At 49.8% G+C, this 16,903-nt stretch overlaps 1 protein-coding gene across 1 annotated transcript; it reads left to right on the forward strand.

Annotated features, from left to right (window-relative positions):
- Window positions 1–1,997: 1,997 nt before the first annotated feature.
- SELENBP1 (selenium binding protein 1) lies at window positions 1,998–6,649 on the forward strand. Its single transcript, XM_056545145.1, has 5 exons — window positions 1,998–2,001; window positions 2,098–2,219; window positions 2,352–2,444; window positions 2,518–2,636; window positions 6,128–6,649. The coding sequence occupies exons 1-5, from the start codon at window positions 1,998–2,000 to the stop codon at window positions 6,288–6,290; spliced, it is 501 nt and encodes a 166-aa protein (XP_056401120.1). The 3' UTR covers window positions 6,291–6,649.
- Window positions 6,650–16,903: the final 10,254 nt, after the last annotated feature.

Raw genomic sequence — 16,903 nt, forward strand, 5'->3', positions numbered from 1 at the left:
CACAATAGAGATATAGGGTGACCTTAATGACACAATAGAGATATAGGGTGACCTTAATGACACAATAGAGATATAGGGTGACCTTAATGATCCAATAGAGATATAGGGTGACCTTGATGACACAATAGAGATATAGGGTGACCTTGATGACACAATAGAGATATAGGATGACCTTAATGATCCAATAGAGATATAGGATGACCTTAATGATCCAATAGAGATATAGGATGACCTTAATGATCCAATAGAGATATAGGATGACCTTAATGATCCAATAGAAGATATAGGATGACCTTAATGACACAATAGAGATATAGGATGACCTTAATGACACAATAGAGATATAGGGTGACCTTAATGACACAATAGAGATATAGGGTGACCTTAATGATCCAATAGAGATATAGGGTGACCTTAATGATCCAATAGAGATTATAGGGTGACCTTGATGACACAATAGAGATATAGGGTGACCTTGATGACACAATAGAGATATAGGGTGACCTTGATGACACAATAGAGATATAGGATGACCTAATGATCCAATAGAGATATAGGATGACCTTAATGATCCAATAGAGATATAGGATGACCTTAATGATCCAATAGAGATATAGGATGACCTTAATGACACAATAGAGATATAGGATGACCTTAATGATCCAATAGAGATATAGGATGACCTTAATGACACAATAGAGATATAGGGATGACCTTAATGACACAATAGAGATATAGGGTGACCTTATTGGACTTTGGTCCTTTTTCTTTTTGTCCTTTATGACCTATGGTACTATGTCTGGCCAAGGCTTACTTGTCTTTGCCATGATCTTAACTATTTTGTCCCATTTCACCTTTCAACCTGGTGGCTACTCGGGAGGGTGGTAAAGGGTGTGTGAACCCTGGTTCTTGTTAAGTGCGGTGAACACTTCTGCAAAGACCTGGCCAGTGAAGTGACTATTCTGGTGTGATTTGAAGGTACCAGGGGCGGGAGCCTCCTTTATGGGATTTATTTCTTTGGTTTGTAGCAGGCAGTCATGGTGGTCAGCGCTTTCCCTCTGTCGCTATCGCCCTGACCTCTCCCTTGTCTTCCTCCTCAATAAGAAGAGTTGCAGCGTTTTAAGACCGTCCATCTTTTAATGGTGCGATTGGTAAGGGTGAGGAGGGCCACCTAATACTCTGCTGAGGGATGTTTAGTTTGCGTCTGGTTTAGGATCTCTTGGACCCAGTGAGGCCTGAACAGAGGTAAATGTGAGTGTAAAACTCTATCACCGACCCCTTACAGCATAAGTGGGCCGGCGGCACGGACACATGCTGGGGATCCACATTACAAGGTCCAGAGCCTTAGAGATACATGATTGGCTACTAATAAGCTTCCGGAAAGACCCTTTTGAACAAAGGGAACAGGTATGATTTGGATCAGGTGAACCCTTTCCCTAAGGGTCAGCCTTTCCCCTGCTCCACCTTCTGTGCGGCCTCCTTTTACTTACCATCCCTCAGATTTTAAGAGTCTTGGGGCCCTGGAAGGACGTCCAAGAGATCAGGATCAGTCAGAGACTTTCTCACTTATCTGATAGAACTTGGGCCCAGATGCCTCTGAGTAGCTGTTGACTTCTGATATCAAATCATATGTCAGTGGTTACCAACCAAGGTGCCTCCAGCTGTTGCAAAACTACAACTCCCAGCAAAGGCTGTCCGGACATGCTGGGAGTAGTAGTTTTGCAACAGCTGGAGGCACCTTGGTTAGGAACCACTGACATGTGTCATCAGGATACGCTACCACTCGCTGGGTGACTTTTAACTCCGCCAGGCTCTTCTCGACTCCCAGCAATGTCCCACAATCCTCCCTCCTAAGAAATGAGTCAGTCGCGAATACATATAACCGCGGGGTCAAAGGACAACCCAGATAATCTTCCTACAACATGGGACATCATATGTCCACGTAGACCCCCCCCACAGCTGCGGCATCGCCCTTAGATTCCCCCTGAAGAAGCTAAATGGGTGAGACATACGTTGGGATTGAGATTGGTCGCATGGGTAGTGGCTCCTATATAATGATTTGGGGTGCATTAACCCTCTCTCTGCTGCCCCCCACAGGTCTGATCACTGATATCCTGCTCTCCCTGGATGACCACTATCTCTACTTCAGTAACTGGCTGCACGGTGACATCAGGCAATATGACATCAAGGACACCAGTCATCCTAAACTGGTGGGACAGGTAGGTGATGGGTGGAGACCCCAGGGACAGCAGACACCACAGCATTTCCTGCAGCCATCTGAGAAATAGTGGTCATGTAGGTCCCCGAAAGCGCTGAAGCCGCTCACCCTCCATGTTTTCTTCTGTCTGCAGATCTTTCTGGGGGGCAGCGTTCTGAGCGGAGGTCCGGTGACTGTGCTGGATGACAAAGAGCTGAAATGTCAGCCTGATCCAGTGACGGTAAAGGTAAGTGACCTGAAGACCCCTGACCCCTTACCATGGCAACCATCTATCATCTCTTCTTCTGTGTGTCTTATAGGGCCGAAGGGTCCCTGGGGGTCCTCAGATGATCCAGCTCAGCCTGGACGGGAGGAGACTCTATGTGACCACGTCTCTGTACAGCGCCTGGGACAAGCAGTTCTACCCTGACATGATACGGTAAGAGACGCATGTGTCTGCCCCCGGGGGGTGTGTCTGCCCCCGGGGGGTGTGTCTGCCCCCGGGGGGTGTGTCTGCCCCCGGGGGGTGTGTCTGCCCCCGGGGGGTGTGTCTGCCCCCGGGGGGTGTGTCTGCCCCCGGGGGGGGTGTCTGCCCCCGGGGGGGGTGTCTGCCCCTGGGGGGGGGTGTCTGCCCCTGGGGGGGTGTGTCTGCCCCTGGGGGGGTGTGTCTGCCCCTGGGGGGGGGGTCTGCCCCCGGGGGGGGTGTCTGTCCCTGGGGGGGGTGTCTGCCCCAGGCACAGAACCCAGCGGTGGCCTATGAGGGACCCCACAGTGGATTAGATACAGGCAGCTGGAGATGGATACTCCCATGGTACATAATAAACTAAAGCAAGATAGAGACAGCGCTCCGTGGTGTTATATCGTTTAAAATATATAGAGGTAAGTAAGATGGCGCTTACCCCATCTAGTTACACTCCACCAAGTGTAACTATGGAAAAGAGCGTATCATAGAGGTGCCTGCAGCCGCTCCACGTCCAATAAAAATCACGATAATGCAAAAATCCTCCAAACTTACGAGGGGAGTGACAGGGCGCTGGACACAGCAAAGGAATGGGAAACGTTTATTCACCCGTGATCCAACGCGTTTCACAGTAAGACTGCTTCATCAGCTGAGCACTGCTGTTTATATATATAGGTAGAAGCTGTTAACCCTTCAAGCACTCTTAAAAGGGACCACACCAAAAATATCCAAAACTATATATGCATCAATAATACAATACAAAAATACATAAAATCAAACACCATACAACAACATTAGATAAAATATGACCCAAATATTCATGTATACATATCACACATAAACATATGTACATACACGTATAAAACACTAAAAAAAGAGAGAAATATTAATGAATCAGGTATTTCTCCATATCAACGGGCATTATCAATTGTTTCATTTTGACCCCCAGGGAATAACGTCCCCAAGGTAAGTATCCAAAAGGATTCCTTATTTATACGTTTTTACGACCTATTCCGAACATGAATGGGAATTGTTTCAATGATGATGAGTTTTATCAAGCTGACGTGATACACTATGGTTCATGCGGGACCGTATTGCAGGCCACAAGCACAGGTCAATAGATAGATGGCATCAGAACGGTCACAATCATTCTTTTCCCTAATATTCTATTGTTTGTCCGAATGATTGGAGGTGAACTCCTTAGTGGCAGCGCCAATCATGGGACAACACCTACTGTCATTACAAGGGAACGTGCCCAGGAGCATCCAATGGACTGGAGGTTAATTCAATGGAGAAGATAACGGCTTCAGCCTAATGGGCGCGACCATATTCCGTAGGTTGCTGGATCTACGGAAAGTCCATTTCGGGTAAATGAGGCAATAGTTTATTTAAAATGGGGTCATCTCTAAGAATGCTCCAATGTCTTACGAACACTTCCTTAATATTCTCCGCTGCGCAAGTATAATCTGTAATAAAGTTTATATTTCATTTATATAGAACTTTATTATAGATTATACTTGCGCGTTGGAGAATATAAAGGAAGTGTTCGTAAGACATTGGAGCATTCTTAGAGATGATGTTGAAACCATTGTACGTTGAGACCAGAACTCTATGGAAAACTGGTAATTGGTTCTGAAGCCCCAAAATATCATCCAAAAATAGGAAAAAGTGAGGATTAAAGAAAAATAAGTAGATAACGAATATAGATAAAGCAAATCCTTATATATAAAAGTAAGAAAGATCTGCTGGGGGCTGTAATCACTGTCTATGTCAGTGTTTCCCAAGCAGGGAGCCTCCAGCTGTTGCAAAACTACAACTCCCAGCATGCTGAGAGTTGTAATTTTGCAACAGCTGGGGGCACCCTGCTTGGGGAAACACTTGTCTATGTAGAGGACAGGAGCTTCTTCAGGGTCCTATACAGTACATGCAATGTCCTAAAAAAAAAATTACATGTAGCAGCTAACAGGTACAGGTAAAGAGTACAGAACATGTAATACCTCCCTGTACTGTAGGGAGCACTACCAGACACCAGTCAGTGCATACACTTCAGTAATACAGGTAAAGAGTACAGAACATGTAATACCTCCCTGTACTGTAGGGGGCGCTACCAGACACCAGTCAGTGCATACACTTCAGTAATACAGGTAAAGAGTACAGAACATGTAATACATCCCTGTACTGTAGGGGGCGCTACCAGACACCAGTCAGTGCATACACTTCAGTAATACAGGTAAAGAGTACAGAACATGTAATACCTCCCTGTACTGTAGGGAGCACTACCAGACACCAGTCAGTGCATACACTTCAGTAATACAGGTAAAGAGTACAGAACATGTAATACCTCCCTGTACTGTAGGGGGCGCTACCAGACACCAGTCAGTGCATACACTTCAGTAATACAGGTAAAGAGTACAGAACATGTAATACCTCCCTGTACTGTAGGGGGCGCTACCAGACACCAGTCAGTGCATACACTTCAGTAATACAGGTAAAGAGTACAGAACATGTAATACATCCCTGTACTGTAGGGGGCGCTACCAGACACCAGTCAGTGCATACACTTCAGTAATACAGGTAAAGAGTACAGAACATGTAATACCTCCCTGTACTGTAGGGAGCGCTACCATACACCAGTCAGTGCATACATTTCAGTAATACAGGTAAAGAGTACAGAACATGTAATACCTCCCTGTACTGTAGGGGGTGCTACCAGACACCAGTCAGTGCATACACTTCAGTAATACAGGTAAAGAGTACAGAACATGTAATACCTCCCTGTACTGTAGGGGGTGCTACCAGACACCAGTCAGTGCATACACTTCAGTAATACAGGTGTTTTACCAGTAAATTGCCCATTCTGATTGGTCTGTTCTTCCGGCCATTGACACGTTTCACAGATCTGGACTGTCTGTACATTGTATGTTGAGTCTGGTTTCAACTTACAATGGTCCAGAAAAGACCATTGTATGTTGAAACTATTGTATGTTGAGGCCATTTTAGGTTGAGGGATCACTGTATGTACATATGTTTATGTGTGATATGTATACATGAATATTTGGGTCATATTTTATCTAATGTTGTTGTAGTATGGTGTTTGATTTTATGTATTTTTGTTGATTGTATTATTGATGCATATGTAGTTTTGGATATTTTTGGTTTGGTCCCTTTTTAAGAGTGCTTGAAGGGTTAACAGCTTCTACCTATATATACACAGCAGTGCTCAGCTGGGTATACCTGATGATGAAGCGGTCTTGCTGTGAAACGCGTCGCATCACGGGTGAATAAACGTTTCCCATTCCCTCTCACTCCCATCATAAGTTTGGAGGATTTTAGCATAATACACTGACTGCGGCCCACCCCACCCCACGTGGATTATTTTCCTCTACGTGTTGATGATGTTTTGAAGACCCCATTATATACTGTATATTGTGCTGTGTCTGATCTGTGTCCCCTCCGTGTCTCCCCCACAGGGACGGCTCCGTCATGCTGCAGATTGATGTGGACACAGACAAGGGAGGCCTCCAGCTGAACCCCGACTTCATGGTGGATTTTGGGAAGGAGCCGGATGGTCCGGCCTTGGCTCATGAGTGTCGCTATCCAGGAGGTGATTGCAGCTCCGACATCTGGATATAGGGGGCGCCCCCTCCCCCACTGCTCTGTATAATTCCAAACCTCTAATGTGATTGTACTACTACTCCCAACATGCTCCCTGCTGGTCTCATCAGACGCTCGTCCTCACAGGTTTTGAGCTTTTACTTCTATTGATTTTTGCTTATTGGGATTTCAGAATAAATTGTCCCATAACTGACCTGAATCCGGGCGGTAAAGATGGCGGCTGTGACGTGTCGGCTCCAGGACTGCAGGTTCACTGGGTCCTAGAGCCGAACGCCCAGAAAGTGCCTTCTACTCTCTGGTGTCAGTGAATGGAGCCGGATACTTATACTGCGGTTTTGCTTTTTCCAACCTTTCACCTCCATTAAATGTTGTTTTTCTGCCGACTCATCGTCTCATCACTGCCGCCATCCTGCGTGTTTACAAGCCTCGCCTGGCGCAAGAAGCTCTATATAGGGCATTTTATGGTGGTTATATGGGGATGGTATTGTCTATAAAGTATTATAGTCAATGAGCTACTAGTGATACGACAGGTCACTGGTGATACCGCAGATCACACGACAGGTCACTGGTGATACCGCAGATCACACGACAGGTCACTGGTGATACCGCAGATCACACGACAGGTCACTGGTGATACCGCAGATCACACGACAGGTCACTGGTGATACCACAGATCACACTACAGGTCACTGGTGTTATCGCAGATCACACGACAGGTCACTGGGGATACCGCAGATCACACGACAGGCCACTGGGGATACCGCAGATCACACGACAGGCCACTGGGTATACCACAGATCACACGACAGGTCACTGGTGATACCACAGATCACACTACAGGTCACTGGTGTTATCGCAGATCACACGACAGGTCACTGGGGATACCACAGATCACACGACGGGTCACTGGTGATACCACAGATCACACTACAGGTCACTGGTGTTATCGCAGATCACACGACAGGTCACTGGTGATACCGCAGATCACACGACAGGTCACTGGTGATACCGCAGATCACACGACAGGTCACTGGTGATACCGCAGATCACACGACAGGTCACTGGTGATACCACAGATCACACTACAGGTCACTGGTGTTATCGCAGATCACACGACAGGTCACTGGTGATACCGCAGATCACACGACAGGTCACTGGTGATACCGCAGATCACACGACAGGTCACTGGTGATACCGCAGATCACACGACAGGTCACTGGTGATACCACAGATCACACTACAGGTCACTGGTGTTATCGCAGATCACACGACAGGTCACTGGGGATACCGCAGATCACACGACAGGCCACTGGGGATACCGCAGATCACACGACAGGCCACTGGGTATACCACAGATCACACGACAGGTCCCTGGTGATACCACAGATCACACAATAGGTCACTGGTGATACCACAGATCACACAACAGGTCACTGGTGATACCACAGATCACACGACGGGTCACTGGTGATACCACAGATCACACAACAGGTCACTGGTGATACCACAGGTCACACGACAGGTCACTGGTGATACCATAGATCACACGACAGGTCACTGGTGATACCATAGATCACACGACAGGTCACTGGGGATACCGCAGATCACACGACAGGTCACTGGGGATATCACAGATCACACAACAGGTCACTGGTGATATCGCAGATCACACAACAGGTCACTGGGGATACCGCAGATCACACAACAGGTCACTGGTGATACCGCAGATCACACTACAGGTCACTGGTGATATCGCAGATCACACGACGGGTCACTGGTGATACCACAGATCACACAACGGGTCACTGGTGATATCGCAGATCACACGACAGGTCACTGGTGATATCGCAGATCACACAACAGGTCACTGGTGATACCACAGATCATAGAACAGATCACTGGGGATACCGCAGATCACACGACGGGTCACTGGGGATACCGCAGATCACACGACGGGTCACTGGGGATACCGCAGATGACACCACAGGTATCTGAAGCTGGAGTCCTCCTCCTTTTGATGAGTCCTCCCCCTTTTGATGAGTCCTCCTCCTGATCAGTCCTCCTCCTCCCCCCTCTGGTGAGTCCTCCTCCCCCTTTTGATGAGTCCTCCTCCCCCTTTTTATGAGTCCTCCTCCCCCTCTGGTAAGTCCTTCTCCCCCTTTTGATGAGTCCTCCTCCTGATCAGTCCACCTCCTCCCCCCTCTGGTAAGTCATCCTCCCCCTTTTTATGGGTCCTCCTCCTCCTTTTGATGAGTCCTCCTCCCCCTCTGGTAAATCCTGCTCCCCCTTTTGATGGGTCCTCCTCCCCTTTTCTTACCTCTGACCACATCCTCCCGTCTGTGGCTTCATGCAGTTGGCCTCGGATTGTTGTGCGCTCCATTAGATGTTATTGGGGCCTTCACCAGAGCTATGAGATGACATCAGGTACACATAGAAATGCTGCAGAAGTGTAAAACATTTACTGACTCGTCTGCCCGAGATCTGAAATCACCAAAAAAAACATTAATTTTGTGTCTGTGGGTCTCCTCCTATGTCCGATAATCACTGTGCTTCCTGGTGAAGCTCAGTACTACAATTCCCAGAATGCATTGCTTTCCCTCAGCTCCATCACATTCCGCTCACTATGCTTACATCTCACCCAAAACAATGAATAAAGATATAAATATAACAGAGATGTTGGCTGTACGGCTGGTCCGAGGTGATGATGTCACTCGGGGGCGGTGATGGTTTATTATACATAATATAGGGCTAATTTAGCAATAAGGCAAAAACAGTCAACAAATAGAATATAAAACCTGTAATCTGTCTGTATGACCATGTATTACAGATATTACACAGCTTATATCTCTTCTATAAATATTTATTAGGGGTGAAAACTGACTAGAATAGTGTTAAGGGCAGCGCGTCGTCCATTCATTCTGTCCGCTCCATGCAACCCCAGGACTCGCGGTGCGGGACACTACTGCACGCGTGTCACAGGCATTGCTATTAGTACCGCTCCCGCTGTGCAGTCCAGCCTGGAGTGCACTCTGCTACCTACCTTTGGTGGCTCTAGGACTCACTTTTCGCGACGCGCCCGCAAACGAGTCCCGGGCATCTCCTTACCTTGCTCCCTCTCTGGTCCTTCTCCTCCTGCTCCCCTTAGGGCACACGCACGCTGGCACTTCTAGATTTAAAGGGCTAGTACGCCCATAATTGTTCCACTGTTTGGCGGACCTTATATTAATCCGGCACCTCCCTACTATGGGGCCGGATCTTTGTGCTTGTGCCCTAGAGAAAGCGTTAACTTGTGTGTGCCTATTAGTGTTCCAGACCTCTGCGTGTGACCTGATCTTGCTCCTTTGCCACCTGCCTCCTGACCTTAAGCCCGTGACCTGACTATGCTCCTTTGCTGCCAGCCTTCTGACCTTGTGCCTGTGACCTGACTACGCTTTTCTGCTGCCTGCCTCCTGACCCATGCTTCATCTGACTATGCCTCATCTCCTGTACCAAGTTTCACCTGGGAAACCTGTGTGAACGGATCGTACCAGGGGTAGCGACCTGGGTGCCACCTGCCGCACCAAGTCCCGCTTTGCGGCGGGCTCTGGTGAAAACCAGCGGCACCTTAGACTGCGCTCCCTGGTACAGTCCAGTCCTTCTTCACACAGGACAGCGGATCCACTTCTCAGCCGTTACGGTAAGGCCGTTACAAATAGTTACTGCTCTTATATAGTAGTAGGTCTCCATACTGCTCCCATATCGCAGTAACCCTCTGTGCTACCCCACTACAGAAGTAGGACACCCATGCTGGTTCAATGTAAGGTCTCTATACTGCCCCCATATAGTAGTAGGCCCCCCCATACTGCCCCTTATAATAGTTAGGCTTCCATTCTGACCTCATATTGTATAAGGCCTAAATACGTCCCCCATATAGTAGTTAGGCCTCCATACTGCTCCCATATAGTAGTTAGGCCTCCATACTGCTCCCATATAGTAGTTAGGCCTCCATACTGCTCCCATATAGTAGTTAGGCCTCCATACGGCCCCCATATAGTAGTTAGGCCTCCATACGGCCCCCATATAATAGTAGACCTCCATACAGCTCCAATATAGTAGTTAGGCCTCCATACTGCTCCCATATAGTAGTTAGGCCTCCATACTGCTCCCATATAGTAGTTAGGCCTCCATACGGCTCCCATATAGTAGTTAGGCCTCCATACTGCTCCCATATAGTAGTTAGGCCTCCATACTGCTCCCATATAGTAGTTAGGCCTCCATACTGCTCCCATATAGTAGTTAGGCCTCCATACGGCCCCCATATAGTAGTAGGCCTCCATACAGCTCCAATATAGTAGTTGGGCCCCATACTGCTCCCATATAGTAGAAGGTCCCCATTGTATTTAGGCCTCCATACTGCCCCATATAGTAGTAGACTCCCATATTGATCCTCATATTATAGTAGGACCTCCATGCAAGCTCCATATAGTAATAGGCCCCATTCTGCCCCTATATTGTATTAGGCCCCTTACTGCCCCCCATATAGTAGTTAGGCCTCAGTTCTGACCTCATGTTGTTTTAGGCCCCAATAATACCTCCATATAGTAGTTGGTCTCCATTCTGCTCCAATATTGTATTAGGCCTCCATACTGTCCCTATGTACTAGTTAAGCCTCCATTCTGCCCCCATATTGCTTTAACCCATTAATGACCAGGCCATTTTTTCATTTTTGCACTTTTGTTTTTTCTTCCTCCCCTTCTAAAAATCAGAACGCTTTAAATTTTCCACCTACAGACCCATATGAGGCTTTCTGTTTTTTGCGCCACCAATTTTATTTTGTAATGAAATCAATCATTTCACCACAAAATCTACGACGAAACAAAAAAAAATAATTGTGGGGCACAATTAAAAAACTAAACACAATAACAATGCCATTTTGCAACTTTTTGGGTCTTCTGCTTCTACACAGTGCACATTTCGGTACACCTTATATATTGTCTTAGACCCCCAATACTAGTTAGGCATCCATTCTGCCCCCATATAGTAACAGACTGCCATACACCCTACAATAACCCCACTGCCCCCCATACACCCTACAATAACCCCACTGCCCCCCATACACCCTACAGTAACCCCACTGCCCCCATACACCCTACAGTAACCCCACTGCCCCCATACACCCTACAGTAACCCCACTGCCCCCCATACACCCTACAATAACTTCACTGCCCCCCATACACCCTACAATAACCCCACTGCCCCCATACACCCTACAGTAACCCCACTGCCCCCCATACACCCTACAGTAACCCCACTGCCCCCCATACACCCTACAATAACCCCACTGCCCCCATACACCCTACAATAACCCCACTGCCCCCCCATACACCCTACAGTAATCCCACTGCCCCCATACACCCTACAGTAACCCCACTGCCCCCCATACACCCTACAATAACCCCACTGCCCCCCATACACCCTACAATAACCCCACTGCCCCCCATACACCCTACAATAACCCCACTGCCCCCCATACACCCTACAGTAACCCCACTGCCCCCATACACCCTACAATAACCCCACTGCCCCCCATACACCCTACAATAACCCCACTGCCCCCATACACCCTACAATAACCCCACTGCCCCCATACACCCTACAATAACCCCACTGCCCCCATACACCCTACAGTAACCCCACTGCCCCCATACACCCTACAATAACCCCACTGCCCCCCCATACACCCTACAGTAATCCCACTGCCCCCATACACCCTACAGTAACCCCACTGCCCCCCATACACCCTATAATAACCCCACTGCCCCCATACACCCTACAGTAACCCCACTGCCCCCCATACACCCTACAATAACCCCACTGCCCCCCATACACCCTACAATAACCCCACTGCCCCCATACACCCTACAATAACCCCACTGCCCCCATACACCCTACAGTAACCCCACTGCCCCCCATACACCCTACAATAACCCCACTGCCCCCATACACACTACAGTAACCCCACTGCCCCCCATACACCCTACAATAACCCCACTGCCCCCCATACACCCTACAGTAACCCCACTGCCCCCCATACACCCTACAGTAACCCCACTGCCCCCATACACCCTACAGTAACCCCACTGCCCCATACACCCTACAGTAACCCCACTGCCCCCCATACACCCTTATAGTAACCCCACTGCCCTCATACACCCTATAGTAACCCCACTGCCCTCCATACACCCTATAGTAACCCCACTGCCCCCATACACCCTACAATAACCCCACTGCCCCCCATACACCCTACAATAACCCCACTGCCCCCATACACCCTACAATAACCCCACTGCCCCCCATACACCCTACAGTAACCCCACTGCCCCCATACACCCTACAGTAACCCCAGTGCCCCCCATACACCCTACAATAACCCCACTGCCCCCATACACCCTACAGTAACCACACTGCCCCCATACACCCTACAGTAACCCCACTGCCCCCCATACACCCTACAATAACCCCACTGCCCCCATACACCCTACAGTAACCCCACTGCCCCCATACACACTACAGTAACAACACTGCCCCCCATACACCCTACAATAACCCCACTGCCCTCATACACCCTATAGTAATCCGACTGCCCCCCATACACCCTATAATAACCCCACTGCCCCCATACACCCTACAATAACCCCACTGCCCTCATACACCCTATAGTAATCCCACTGCCCCCCATACACCCTATAATAACCCCACTGCCCTCATACACCCTACAATAACCCCACTGCCCCCCATGCACCCCATAATAACCCCACTGCCCAATACACCCTACAGTAACCCCACTGCCCCATACACCCTACAGTAACCCCACTGCCCCCCATACACCCTACAATAACCCCACTGCCCTCCATACACCCTATAATAACCCCACTGCCCCCATACACACTACAGTAACCCCACTGCCCCCATACACCCTACAATAACCCCACTGCCCCCCATACACCCTACAGTAACCCCACTGCCCCCCATACACCCTATAGTAACCCCACTGCCCCCATACACCCTACAGTAACCCCACTGCCCCATACACCCTACAGTAACCCCACTGCCCCCATACACCCTTATAGTAACCCCACTGCCCTCATACACCCTATAGTAACCCCACTGCCCTCCATACACCCTATAGTAACCCCACTGCCCCCATACACCCTACAATAACCCCACTGCCCCCCATACACCCTACAATAACCCCACTGCCCCCATACACCCTACAATAACCCCACTGCCCCCCATACACCCTACAGTAACCCCACTGCCCCCATACACCCTACAGTAACCCCACTGCCCCCCATACACCCTAAAATAACCCCACTGCCCCCATACACCCTACAGTAACCACACTGCCCCCATACACCCTACAGTAACCCCACTGCCCCCCATACACCCTACAATAACCCCACTGCCCCCATACACCCTACAGTAACCCCACTGCCCCCATACACACTACAGTAACAACACTGCCCCCCATACACCCTACAATAACCCCACTGCCCTCATACACCCTATAGTAATCCGACTGCCCCCCATACACCCTATAATAACCCCACTGCCCCCATACACCCTACAATAACCCCACTGCCCTCATACACCCTATAGTAATCCCACTGCCCCCCATACACCCTATAATAACCCCACTGCCCTCATACACCCTACAATAACCCCACTGCCCCCCATGCACCCCATAATAACCCCACTGCCCCATACACCCTACAGTAACCCCACTGCCCCATACACCCTACAGTAACCCCACTGCCCCCCATACACCCTACAATAACCCCACTGCCCTCCATACACCCTATAATAACCCCACTGCCCTCATACACCCTATAGTAATCCCACTGCCCCCCATACACCCTATAATAACCCCACTGCCCCCATACACCATACAATAACCCCACTGCCCTCATACACCCTATAGTAATCCCACTGCCCCCCATACACCCTATAATAACCCCACTGCCCTCATACACCCTACAATAACCCCACTGCCTTCATACACCCTACAGTAACCCCACTGCCCCCCATACACCCTATAATAACCCCACTGCCCCATACACCCTACAAAAACCCCACTGCCTTCATACACCCTACAGTAACCCCACTGCCCCCCATACACCCTATAATAACCCCACTGCCCCATACACCCTACAATAACCCCACTGCCTTCATACACCCTACAGTAACCCCACTGCCCCCATACACCCTACAATAACCCCACTGCCCCCATACACCCTACAGTAACCCCACTGCCCCCCAATACACCCTACAGTAATCCCACTGCCCCCATACACCCTACAGTAACCCCACTGCCCCCCATACACCCTACAGTAACCCCACTGCCCCCCATACACCCTACAGTAACCCCACTGCGCCCCATACACCCTACAATAACCCCACTGCCCCCATACACCCTACAATAACCCCACTGCCCCCATACACCCTACAATAACCCCACTGCCCCCATACACACTACAGTAACCCCACTGCCCCCATACACCCTACAATAACCCCACTGCCCCCCATACACCCTACAGTAACCCCACTGCCCCCCATACACCCTATAGTAACCCCACTGCCCCCATACACCCTACAGTAACCCCACTGCCCCATACACCCTACAGTAACCCCACTGCCCCCCATACACCCTTATAGTAACCCCACTGCCCTCATACACCCTATAGTAACCCCACTGCCCTCCATACACCCTATAGTAACCCCACTGCCCCCATACACCCTACAATAACCCCACTGCCCCCCATACACCCTACAATAACCCCACTGCCCCCATACACCCTACAATAACCCCACTGCCCCCCATACACCCTACAGTAACCCCACTGCCCCCATACACCCTACAGTAACCCCACTGCCCCCCATACACCCTACAATAACCCCACTGCCCCCATACACCCTACAGTAACCACACTGCCCCCATACACCCTACAGTAACCCCACTGCCCCCCATACACCCTACAATAACCCCACTGCCCCCATACACCCTACAGTAACCACACTGCCCCCATACACCCTACAGTAACAACACTGCCCCCCATACACCCTACAATAACCCCACTGCCCTCATACACCCTATAGTAATCCGACTGCCCCCATACACCCTATAATAACCCCACTGCCCCCATACACCCTACAATAACCCCACTGCCCTCATACACCCTATAGTAATCCCACTGCCCCCCATACACCCTATAATAACCCCACTGCCCTCATACACCCTACAATAACCCCACTGCCCCCCATGCACCCCATAATAACCTCACTGCCCCATACACCCTACAGTAACCCCACTGCCCCATACACCCTACAGTAACCCCACTGCCCCCCATACACCCTACAATAACCCCACTGCCCTCCATACACCCTATAATAACCCCACTGCCCTCATACACCCTATAGTAATCCCACTGCCCCCCATACACCCTATAATAACCCCACTGCCCCCATACACCATACAATAACCCCACTGCCCTCATACACCCTATAGTAATCCCACTGCCCCCCATACACCCTATAATAACCCCACTGCCCTCATACACCCTACAATAACCCCACTGCCTTCATACACCCTACAGTAACCCCACTGCCCCCCATACACCCTATAATAACCCCACTGCCCCATACACCCTACAAAAACCCCACTGCCTTCATACACCCTACAGTAACCCCACTGCCCCCCATACACCCTATAATAACCCCACTGCCCCATACACCCTACAATAACCCCACTGCCTTCATACACCCTACAGTAACCCCACTGCCCCCCATACACCCCACAATAACCCCACTGCCCCCCATACACCCTACAATAACCCCACTGCCTCCATACACCCTACAGTAACCCCACTGCCCCATACACCCTACAGTAACCCCACTGCCCCCCATACACCCTACAATAACCCCACTGCCCCCATACACCCTATAATAACCCCACTGCCCCCCATACACCATACAATAACCCCACTGCCCTCCATACACCCTATAATAACCCCACTGCCCCCATACACCCTATAATAACCCCACTGCCCCCATACACCCTATAATAACCCCACTGCCCCCATACACCCTACAATAACCCCACTGCCCCCATACACCCTATAATAACCCCACTGCCCTCCATACACCCTATAATAACCCCACTGCCCCCATACACCCTTCAGTAATCCCACTGCCCCCCATACACCCTACAATAACCCCACTGCCCCCCATACACCCTATAGTAATCCCACTGCCCTCATACACCCTATAGTAATCCCACTGCCCCCATACACCCTACAGTAACCCCACTGCCCCCCATACACCCTATAATAACCCCACTGCCCCCATACACCCTACAGTAACCCCACTGCCCCCCATACACCCTATAGTAATCCCACTGCCCTCATACACCCTATAGTAATCCCACTGCCCCCATACACCCTACAGTAACCCCACTGCCCCCCATACACCCTATAATAACCCCACTGCCCCCATACACCCTACAGTAACCCCACTGCCTTCATACACCCTATAGTAATTCCACTGCCCCCATACACCCTATAGTAACCCCACTGCCCTCATACACCCTATAGTAA

Source organism: Hyla sarda, chromosome 11 (assembly GCF_029499605.1).
Source record: "Hyla sarda isolate aHylSar1 chromosome 11, aHylSar1.hap1, whole genome shotgun sequence".
Classification (NCBI taxonomy): Eukaryota; Metazoa; Chordata; class Amphibia; order Anura; family Hylidae; genus Hyla; species Hyla sarda.